An 11,856-nucleotide genomic window follows, 5' to 3' on the forward strand; every position below is an offset into this window, starting at 1 on the left:
AGCAGGGCTTCAGACACTCACCTGTCCTAAAACTGTTTTTCACATGGGGCTTCAGGATGAGGAATAGCAAGAAGTGAGTTCATGCTTTTCTGGACCATGGACTCAGAACCCCTCTTATATCGTGGCCTCATCTGAATGGGAAGCCTCTGGGACAGGATGCTAATCCTCCTGTTTGTTCCCTAGATCAAGTTGGCAGAGTAGCTAATCAAAAACAAAAAATAAGGGGCAGGAAGTCTGGCCTAGTGGTAGAGTGCTTGCCTAGCATGCACGAAGACTGGGGCTGGATTCCACCATACCACATACACAGAAAAGCTAGAAGTGCTGTGGTGTTATGGCTCAAGTGGTAGAGCTCTAGCCTTGAGGAAAGCCCACTGACAGTGCTCAGGCCCTGAGCTCAAGACCAGGACTGGCAAAAATAAATTAATTAATTAAATTAAAAATAAAACAAACCAAAGTTATCCCCCAAATAGATCATGTAGAGCTTGGGATTCTGTGCAGTTACAATAAATCCTAACTGGAGGTTTGTGCCTGGATCCCACCCAGGGAAAATGTGCACACCCCAAAGGAGGCCATAAACTGTCACTCAACAGGAACCTGGCTCAGGACCACTGTAGCTGCTGCATTTGCTCTGCATTGTACTGCATTTTCCTCAGATAAAAGGGGAGCCATTTCCGGTGAAGAGAAACCAGAAATCACCTGGACAGAATAAAATCCCAGGGAAAGGGTTTCAAAACCATATGGCCTGTTTTGAGAAAATGTGCCTCTCCATTCCTTCCCCCTCAATTCCATCAACCTTCCCCTGCCCCCACCCGAATGCAACAATCCATCTCAGAACAGAAGTCTGGGGCCACAGCCAGTATTTTGTAAAGGGTTACTATGGGGAGGGAGGGGATGGGAGTCTACAAAATGGACAAAACAGAACGTTTGGAAAAATTCCCTCTTTTTAAAGCTATAAAGTACTTTTTTTTTCTTTGCTGTGCTGGGGAATTGAACACAAGACTTCACACATGTAGGCTGGCACCATACCACTATCTTCAGATTTAGCACTGCTTAAAATAATAATAATAACTTTTAAGCCAGAAGTGGAGCTGTGGCTCAAGTGGTAGAACACTAGCCTTGAGCAAAATCCCACCCCCCAGCAAAAAAAAAAAAAAACTCAGGGATAGTGCCCTGAGCCCTGAGTTCAAGTCTCAAGACAAGCACAAAAAAATAAAAATAAATATATATTTTTTAATCTGCAGTTTTAAAGATCAAATCCAGGACTTGCCAGGGAAGTACTATACTTCTAGCCCCTTACTTTTTAAATCTGGGGCAGAGGAGATAGGGAGGAAGAGTTATATTTAAAGCTCTAATCCCTCATGATTTCAAAAGATTAAAAGTATTTATTTAATGTGTGAAATGTAAATAGCCATTTCAACATTTTAATTAATGCTATCAATTTCCCTTCCCTATTCAAAGTTGATGTTTCAATGTTACATGGTTTTTCTGGGTAAGTTCAAGCAAGCTTCCCCACAATGCAGTAATTCTAATGAAAAGCCTTATTTTTTAATGTGTTAGATCAGATTTGGAAAGAAGAAAGTACAATAAAGCTGTAATGTCTTAAGCTTCCAACTGTGATTGTTGTCTACTGCCCTTTCAACTCCTAAGGTGCTAACCATATGAAAACAGGACTTTTTTTTTAACCATTAGGTTCACAATAAAAGCAAAAGCTTCATAAATATGCACAGTAGAGGGAGTTTTCCTTTGTGCTGTTAAACCAGAAAATTTATAGACTAACTTCCTTTTAGAAGAACGGTACATGTGTGTTCACAGCCCATCTTTATTCTGTCACCATCCCCAGGATTTGTTGAAGACAGCTAGTATCTAGTAAGTCACCCCTTTAAATGTTGTAGACTTAATTAGCTATATCTACCTTCCCTAGCAATTCCAAACAAGGAACAAAGGAAAAGAGAAGCCATTTTTATCTTGCTATACTTTGAACAATGGAGTTTTAAAACTTAAAACAATAAGGTCTACTACACAAAATTAGAGTTGTGACTTATTCAGGCCCCTTTCAGGACCAGAGTTTCAATTTTCAGTTTTGAAAAAAAAATTAACAGGTAATTGTTTTAATTGTTCAATTATTAGTTTCCTGCCTGATGTTATTAAACTTTCTTTTAAGATACTGTTTGGAAAAAGACAAGGGAGTTTCCCTAAAGACATTCTTTGGGTAATTTTCTAGCTACAGACTTTTTTTTGTTGTTACAGATTTCTTGTGTGAACTTCTGAAAGCACAAAACCAAATGCATAGAAGAGAAACAAATCCAAAATAGCTTACAATGAATACACATCATGCGCTTCTCAGATACCAAAGAGCTTCTAAGTTACACAATGAGAAATTCTGCAGATCCAATCACTTTAACCTGCTATTATATAAGTAATACATAGACTACTTTTCATGTATAATTTAGGCATCCCTTCTTTATTTAAAAAGAAAATCCTCACTTAGGAATTATGTCAACGTGCTCAATTCTAAAAGCAAGATAGGGAGGGCTGCCTTACAGATTTCCCCCCTCCCCCCAAGCCACACTTGCTGGAGTCTTGCTCTTGCTATAGTCTGCAGAAAAATTATCCCTTTCAATAGGATGTGATCACTCCAGGGCTTGTGTCTTTTCAATCAGCTGGTGGCCCTATGGTGTTTAGAGTGGCAGAGGGGAAGTGGCCTGTGGTTAAACAGAGGAAATACCAAGGCATTTTAACAGAGCAAATAGTCTTTTTACTTCCCACCAGGAAGAGCTTCAAAGAACAGGGGGCCTCAAGGAGACAATGTGTTTGTTGTAGGGCCATCAGTCACCTAATCATATGTCAGGCCCATTCAGAACTTCCTGGCAGCAAAGACAAACACAGCCCCAGAGGACAAGGTACCCCACTGACTGGAACTAGCCTAGACAGCCCCCAGGGCTTGTAGAGGGCATTAGACCCTCCAATCTGGGTGAAGATGGGAAGAAAAGCAAGCTAAGAGATCTGACTGCTCCATGGTATAATTGGTCAAGCTTCTGTCTACCTGAACCCACCCCCTCCTGACTCCACACTCTTACAAATGACAAGTAGGGCCAAGCTTCCAGAATCTGAAACACCAAGAAGCAGTAGGGAATTTTTAAAAAGAGGACAATAAAGTTGTTGATGGAGCACACAGATGCAGTTATCTGATGGAGCACAGACATGAAAATTTCAAGGCTGAGGAAAAAGGGGGACTAGAAGTAGGGGGAGGGAGGGGGATAAAGGGAGGGGGGAAGGAGGGAGAGAGAGGAAACCAATATGTTATAGTCCAAATGAAGCATACAAGGTACCCAAGACCTAAAAAGTAGTTCTTAGCCAGGCTTGCTGGCTCACATCTATAATCCTAGCTACTCAGAAGGCTGAGATCTGAAGATCAAGGTTCAAAATTAGCCCAGGCAAAAAAGGACCAGGGACTCTAATATCCAATTAACCTCTAGAAAATGGGAAGTGGGGCTTTGCTCAATGGTAGGGTAGTAGCCTTGAGCTGAAGAGCTCAGGTACAACGCCCAGGCCCAGGGGTAGGATGGTAACCTAGAGATGAAGAGCCCAGGGACAGCACCTAGGCCCAGATTTCAAGCCCTATGACCCACAAAAAAAAAAAAAAATAGTTCTTTCCTTTGTAGGGAAGCTGTATCTTGACCTGTGAGAATCTGATTTGGGTCCTGTTCTGAACTCCTTCTTGAGACAGTTTTCCAGACAAACCAGCTGACCTGGGGAGAAACCTAGATGATGTGTCAGGCACCCTTCTCTCTAGTCCCAGACCAGAAGCTCCACTCAAGCCAGGATACCTATCTTAAATGGCGTTCTAGGGGCTCTCCCTCTTTAACTGCCAACCACCAGCTCTGACAGTCTCTGCATTCCTAAGTTTGGTGAAATCATTTACAACCAAACTCTGGTTGATTGTTAATATTTAGAATGTGTCTTCTCTTCTCCTGATCGTGGAAGCCTGTTCTACTAAAGCAACAGGTCTCATTATCAAGGCAGATTGAAAATCCTCACAGGAACTTACTAAAATGACAATTCCTGGGCTCCATCTCCCTCTCGTTCTGAATTCTAGCAAGCTCCCAAGGCAATTCTGGACATCATTTTGAGAAATGACTTTTGAAAGGAGAAAAGTACAATAATGATCTCATTCAAGCAACTAACAAATTGTGAGGTAATAACTAGCACAATATATAAGTACCTGAGGGCCTGGAGGATGGATGCACCCACGAAGCTGGGAAGAAGGAGGAATACTGCTCAAGGACTGTTCTAGCAGGGAGAGCTTCTAATCGAGAGAAGCTGGAAAAATGCATCGCACTTCTTCAAAAAAAAAAAAATCTCTGAAGAAAAATGTCAACCCAGGGCTGAACAATTTGTAACTATGATTTCTAGAAGGGGCAGACAAGAACCTATGAAACATGGTCAACACAGCCACAGGATAGGCAGACCAGACACGGCCTTGAGGAGCCATGAGCTGCAAGTGAATGAAAACACATCCAATTCTGAATCAAATAAACATGCCTGGGCCCACAGCCAAGGAGAATTCTTGGATTGGACTTTTATCAGAGACCTAAATTTTAACCAGCTGGAATTTCTTTTTTTTTTCCAAGTACCACCCTATTCCTTCCTACCTTGTGAGATTAAGTATTTGCCTTAAATGGGAAACCTGCATTTTATTTGTAAAGATGATGCCAGAATCCAGAATCCCTGAAGTGCTGCCTTTTATTTTTTTAAGGGGGTAGCAATTGTGTGGCAAATATAATAGGCCAAGAGAATGTGTAACTCATTCAGGTAAGAATGCAGTAAATGTCCCTTCCTCCCAACTGCAGAAAAAGCCACTAAATAGAAATCTGTGTGACTCCTTGTTTCATAAATATAGGCTTCTCCATCAGCAAGATGGAGGAAGTTGGAAACCTCAGCACTACTAACTGGTATGATTAAAGTTTACCCATCACAAAACCACTATCAAGAAGCAGTTTAGAGCCAGTGTGAATGTGGAGGACTAAAATCCTAGAAGTTTTACAAATTGCTACTTCTGGGGGTGGTGGTACTGTATTACTGAAGCAGCGAAGTTGCTCTGGCAGGGCTCTGAGTTTTGTTGTTTTGTTTTCCTGGTTGTTGAGTAAGCGTGCCTATAACTCATTTCTAAAATACTAAACTATGTTCAAGATGGTATCAGCTTCTTAATTGCCCCACAAATAATGAGGAGGTTGTGAAACCTGACCACTTAAACCAGGCCAGCTTCTAGCTCCTCTGAGAGCAACTCTGAAGGGCCTGTTAGAGGGGCTGCAAGGCCTGGGGGAAAACATTCATTGCTATAGGGGCCAAGGATCTAGGAACAAATGGCCCCTGGAGATCAAGGGGGTCACTCATTCAGCTGCTCTCCAGCATCCAGATCCTGCCTCTCCTTTGGGTCTGAATTCTGTACCCTGCTGTCCCTCTCTTAGACTGAAAGTCAGACTCACAGACTTCTATATGAATCACATACAATGGACCCTATTCTGTGTTCCTACATACCCAACTAGGCAGGTAAGCATTAGCAGAGCTGAGGCTGATATCTACAGGCTTGAGTACCAAGACTAACTCAGCACCAGTCCTGAACAATAAGATACCAAGGGAAGCCCTGGGACATAGCAGCTTCTAGAGCATCTTACTTAGGGATGTGTGGGCAGGGAAAGCTTCCTGCAGGAAGTGATGATGCTGGAGCTGAGAAAGGAGTCTGGAGAAGAAAAAAGCAAGCGACGTGTGTGTGTGTGTGTGTGTGTGTGTGTGTGTGTGTGTGTGTGTGTGTGTGTGTGTGTGTGTGTGAATGTGTGAAGACCTGCTGTAGGAAAGCACAGGAGCTTGGTACTGACACCTTCCCTCACTACACACCAGATTTTCTGCAGAAGTCTGCAGGGTAGAATGGGCCCGGCTAAGATTTATGAGCTCCAGACTCTGAGGCTGTCAAGAAATTAGTCTAAAGAGACAGTGAACACCAAGCTCTAAATCTGATGAGAATGATGGACGTCTCTTACTTTCTCAAAGTATAAGAAATCAAAGAGCATTGTGTTCTGGAGGGCCTTCCTGAAGAAGTATCACCTGAGCTGAGTGTTAAGCTCTCAGGAGAGAAACGGGCATCCCAGGAGGAAGGAAATACATGTCCTGGCAGCACAAAAGGCACCAGGAGCTAGAGAGCAAGTTTGGTGGGGCACAGGCTGAGGCTGGAGGGGTGGGCATGCAAAGAGGGTGAATTCCAGGTGACAAGGAGCAACAAATTAGATTAGGAAGAGCCTAGAATCTGAGACACAACCCAGAGTCTTCCATGCTTCTCCAGGAAGGCAATGATGGCTCAAATAAAGAATTAGATGGGCCAAAGCAGGAGCCTGTGGTAGGGAAAAGAAGGCCCACATGTGAGTCAGATGAGTAGAATAAGATCCAACAATAATTCTGTAGGAAATAGGTTTAGGGAAGACACATTCCCACAGGTGCACAAAACAGTACCCCCGCTTTGAGCTTTGACTTCTTCAGAACAAGACCACACCCTAAGCATGAAATCTTCACAGGCTGTGGATGGTGACACAAAGTCACCTACACCACTGCAGGAAAGCAACCACTGTCTGTCCCAGCACTCAGGAAGCAGAGGCAGGAGAATGGATGGCCAATTCAAACCCAGTCTGTCTCAAAAAAAGGGGAAGGGGGTGGGAAAGAGAAGGAAAAGAGAAGAAAAAGACAAAAGGAACGGAGAAGAAAGGGAAGGAAGAGAGGAGAGGCAACTAGACACACCAAATCCACGAGTCACAGGTAAACTCCGAATATGTTATCTAATCAATCTAAATCTACACTTTAAGCAAGATGATTATCAACAGGTAACTGCCTTAAGAAAACTTAATATCTACTAAAAGACTGCAATGAAACAGAACAAGAAAATGTGCTGTTGCTCAAATGGGAAGGAAAGATGGTCTAAAGCCTTCATTAACAGGTGAGCAGGTTTGACTGACCACAGGGTCTACGGCCCTGTTGCTTACCTCTTCTAAGACCTGGCTTTCTGAACCATGCTTCTCTATAAATGGGGCATCTGTCCTGGGTCTTGTGTGTGCTCCTCAGAGTATCCCAGAAGTCAGTCAATCTTGGTCTAAGAAAAATACCCTACACCAGCACCCCCCTCACTCTGCAAGTCTTAAGTTAATCAGGAAATCCCCGATTTCCTCCCACCTTCTAAGTGAGGAAACTGAGGCTCTTGCTGCTCAGTAGTAGTGCCAAGGCTGTTTCTGGCCGCTGGGTGCCAAAGCCCGTTCTTTGCACAAAAGGCATGAGAGCTCAAACCAGGCAGCTGCCCTGGTCTCAATTGAGAGGCATTCAGTGGGCAGACAATAGAATCTGAAGGTCCTCGGCTGCCCAAGTCCAGGAGGGGACCCAGAAAAAAAGGGAGAGGGCAGGTGTCTCGGGTGTATCTTCTCTTATTCTCCGTCTTGGACCCTTCATACAATGTCAAGGGTGCGTCCAGTTCTGGGGAGAGGGCTCTAAGTACACTGAGCAACAAACTTCCCAGTATCCTCTCGTCTGGGGAACCTGGCTGGGGTCACAAGCCTGGTCACAGGAAAAAAAAAGAAAGAAAAAAAAACTACAACAAAAAACATCCTTAGCACAAGGCTGGGAAGGGGTCGTGGGTGACCGGTAGACCCGTGACACCATTTGTGAGGCCAAAGGCTGACCGGGAGCCAACTTCCTCCGCAAGTGAGAAAGAAGTTTGTGACCCCGTGGAGCGGACTGACAGCCCTACACAGAAGGCACAAAGGGGGGCTATGCAAGTGGGGTGTCCCGTCCCCAGCGATCCCAGACCCCACCTTGGCCTCGGGGACGGGGGGGAAGAACCCCACACTCGTGCTTCGAAAGCGTCCCGGCACCAGGTCCACACAGCTCGGGGAGTCGCAGCCCCAGACGCTCAGTTCTCGGGGAGCAGTGCCGGGAACAAAGGGTGGGGCGCACAGCCCGGCCCCGCCGCCCCCCGCCCGTCCCCGGGAACCCGACCCGGCCGGCAGCCGCGCCTCATTAGCAACACAAAGCCGGAGGTCGGCGGCCGCTTTCATCCCGGCGGGGGACGGCGGGTGCGCGTCCGGCCGGGGAGCGGCGAGGACCGGCAGCCCGAGGCTGGAGCCCCCGACCCCGGAGCCCGGAGCCCGGACTCCGCGCTCGGGCTGCGCCGCCCGCGGACACCTGTGCGCGCCGCGCCCGGGCCCGCCCGCGCCGGGTCCCGTCCGCGCCCCGCCAGGGCGCACACACGCCGCCCTCCGCCTTACCCTCCAGCCGCAGGTGTCCGCGCCCCTCGCGCGTCCGGAGCCGCCCGCCGCCACGGCCAGCTGCGAGCCGTTGAGACACGCGTTGACAGTGAAGAAGACGGAGCAGAGCTGCAGCCACGGGGCCATGGCCGTGGACTCTCCCAGCCCAGCCCGGCCCGGCCCTCCTCGGCGTCCCGGCCGCCTGACTCTTGCCAGTCCGGAGTGGGAGGTGGTAGCGGTCCCCGCGAGAGCGGGCCTCACGGAGCATGCGCCACCCGCCCTGGCCACGCCCACTCACTCCGGGTCACGCCCACTCACGCCGGGTCCCGCCCCGTCTACTTTTTTTTAGCTATGACCCAGCCCCCTAGCCACGCCCACGCCCCTGCTGAGGCTCGCCACCGCGGGCTGCCCCCACCTCAGGATTTTTTTTTCCCCCAATCCGAAGGATTTGTCCAAAAGTTGCCTGTTCCTTGCAAAAACTTGTAAAAACACAAAATATGTAATAATAGTCATTTCAATCATAATTTAATAAGCACCTGCTATGTGCCAGGTCTCTTCTTGTGTCCTCTCATTCATACTGGAAAGTGTGGGTGTTGCTGTTACCCGCATAACAAGGCCATTAGAGAAGTCCTGTGACTCTAGGACGAATGACAGGAGAACAGGCAGGGCTGTTCCCTGCCCTTATAAACTAGAATAAAAATTCTGCTAGTTAGCACACAACAAGTGCTCAATAAATACTACAATATATCGTGAACTGACTTATTTGCACAGCCACACAGCTGGTACTTAGCCAGAGTTAGATTCAAATCCAGAACTACCTATTCTCAAATTTACCCTTCTGAAGTATTATTTCAAGAAGAGGAGGCTGAGAACTGTAGTAGCCAGTTATGGAACTTATCCTTTCATCTCTCCGACTTATAATCTGTGCACTCATATAGACCCCCAGCCTTCATGCAACAGCTTTCAGACACTTTCTGTGCTTCTACTCCTCTTTTTTTTTTTTTGCCAGTCCTGGGGCTTGCCTGGGCACTGTACTTGAGTCACAGCACCACTTCCGGCTTTTTCTGTGTGTGTGGTATCTAGGAATGCAGCCCAGGTCTTGGTGCATGCTAGGCAAGCACTCTATCACTTGGCCACATTCTGAGCCCTGTGCTTCCACTCTCGTTTTTGTGTATAGTTCTTCATTTCTCTCTCTCTCTCTCTCTCTCTCTCTCTCTCTCTCTCTCTCTCTCTCTCTCTCTCTCTCTCTCTCTCTCTCTCTCTCTCCTGGATCACACAGATCTGAAAAAGTTAATTAGACCATTGGCTTCTGATTTAAAATAAAAAACATAATTTTTTTTTAAAAAGCTCTTAACCGGGTTTGGTGGCTCATGCCTGTAATCCTAGCTACTCAAGAAACTGAGATATGAGGATTGAGGTTCAAAGCCAACCCAGGCACAAAAGGATCTGAGACTCTTATCTCCAATTAACCTCTAGAAAATGGGAAGTGGGACTGTGGCTTAAGAGTAGGGCAGTATCCTTGATCTGAAGAGCTCAGGGACAGCACCCAGGCCCAGAGTTCAAGCCCCATGATCAAAAACAAACAAACCAAAAACTCTTTTGTGGTGGTATTTATTCAAGTCCATTCTAACCATCTCTTAAATTATCACTTCTCACTGTCCCTTCACCACCTGGCCCCAACAACAGTTTTTTTGTTTTGTTTTATTTTTGTTGGATTTTTTTTTTTTGGTCATAGTACAGGGGCCTGAATTCAAGGTCTGTCCTTTTTACTTAACTAGTACTCTACTATTTGAGCCATTTTCCACTTTGCCTTTGTAATTACAAATAAGATTCTCTTGCATTTTCCTGCCCTGGCTAGGCTTTGGATCTCAATTCTCAATCTCCTGAGTAGCTAGGATTACAGCTGTAAACCACCAGTACCCAGCTCTTCTTGGCCTAATTTTGATCTTCTCACTTCAGCAAGCCTTGGAAATAGACACTTCTGTTCATTCAGCAAACAGCCTCCACAGCATAATCCTTTTCAGAGTCTAGAATCCCCTTTCTCCTTGTCTGATATGGCTTGAGTTCAGCTGCTGCTAATATAGGCTTCTTTCCCTGGTGACAGCACACATGTTGCCATATCTTGGTATGGGAACTCTCCACTGACCCTGTGGTGGTTCTAGTTTGGCATGTCCCTTGTGAAGAGGGCTTTCTGGTAGTGTTAGCAGAGAGCTTGAGGACTGTGGACTCCGAAGTAGCTTCCCTCCTAGCTCCAGGGAGTATAGCCAGTCTCTCCTGAGCTCCAAGGGCTGGAAGCCATCCGAAAACTGGCATTTCTCCCAGGGCAATGAAGAATGGATGCTGGGTTCCACAAACAAAATCATCCACACTAGACTCAAGTGCTGGGATTTCCTGACCATGTACACTACTGAACAGAAATATTTTCTTACCACCAATCTCAGAGCTCAGGAATTCAGACGGACTCAGGGAAGTCAGGCACCACACTGTCTTTGGTCATCCAGCCTAGCCACAAGGTCTACAAAGACTGCTTCAGTGGCCAGAAGTGTGGCCTAGTGATAGAGTGCTTGCCTAGCATGCATGCAGCCCTGGGTTCAATTCCTCAGTACCACAAACACAGAAAAGGCCAGCAGTGGCATTGTGGCTAATGTGGTAGAGTGCTAGCCTTGAAAAAGCCTAAGGACAGTGCCCAGGCCCTCAGTTCAAGCCCCAGGACTAACTGTGGCTCAAGTGGTAGAGCACCATCCTTGAGAAAGCCCAAGAACATTGAGGCCAGGGGTTTAGCCTACTGGTAGAGTGCTTGCCTAGCATGTACAAAGACCCAGGTTCCATTCCTTGATACCACATACATAGAAAAAGCCAGAAATTGTGCTATGGCTCAAGTAGTAGAGCTCTAGCCTTGAGAAAGCCCAAGGATAGCGCTCAGGCCCTGTACAGAGGGGGATAGAGGGAGGAGAACTGTTGTTTCACTGCTCTCACATTCGGTCTTCTCCTCAGGATCATTTTGAAATCCCCATTGTAGAGGCTGCCATGGGCTGAGATGCAACCAAGGCTATCAAGGCTATAGAGGATGAAAGATGAAGGAAACTATAATGCTACTGGCCCTTTAATCTGCAGAGTTCTGCCTAGATAAGTGCCACAATTTATCAGCCAGTGCAATGTTGGAGGATTTCTGCTGAAAATCAGTGATAACAGCTGTGCATGGTGGTTCAAGCCTGTAATCCTAGCCACTCAGGAGGCTGAGATCTGAGGATCTTGGGTCAAAGCCAGCCTGGGCACTAAAGTCCATGAGACTCTTAATCTCCAATTAAGCAATAGAAAACTGGAAGTGGCCCTGTGGCTCCAGGGGTAGGGCAGTAGCCTTGAGCTGAAGAGCACAGGGACAGCGCCCAGACCCAGAATTCAAATCCCATGACCGACGGGGGGCGGGAAAAATATCAGTGATATGAAAGTATCCTTCCACATTTATTTATTTGTTTGTTTTGGTGGTCCTGGGGTTTGAACTCAGAGCCTGGGCTCTGCCCCTCTGCCTCTCTGTGCTCAAAGCTAGCACTCTGCCACTAGAGCCACAGCACCTCTT

The 11,856-nt window shown here is 46.6% G+C and overlaps 1 protein-coding gene across 1 annotated transcript in view; it reads right to left on the bottom strand.

The window, feature by feature from the left end:
* Il17rd (interleukin 17 receptor D) overlaps nucleotides 1–8,426 on the bottom strand; it is a 79,305-nt gene extending 70,879 nt beyond the window's left edge. Inside the window, exon 1 of the mRNA XM_090355078.1 lies at nucleotides 8,301–8,426. Coding sequence (XP_090211204.1) covers nucleotides 8,301–8,426 — 126 coding nt within the window. The remainder of the gene's footprint in view (nucleotides 1–8,300) is intronic.
* Nucleotides 8,427–11,856: the final 3,430 nt, after the last annotated feature.

This window comes from Megascapheus bottae, chromosome 2 (assembly GCF_031878675.1).
Source record: "Megascapheus bottae isolate mThoBot1 chromosome 2, mThoBot2.hap1, whole genome shotgun sequence".
NCBI classification, from domain to species: Eukaryota; Metazoa; Chordata; class Mammalia; order Rodentia; family Geomyidae; genus Megascapheus; species Megascapheus bottae.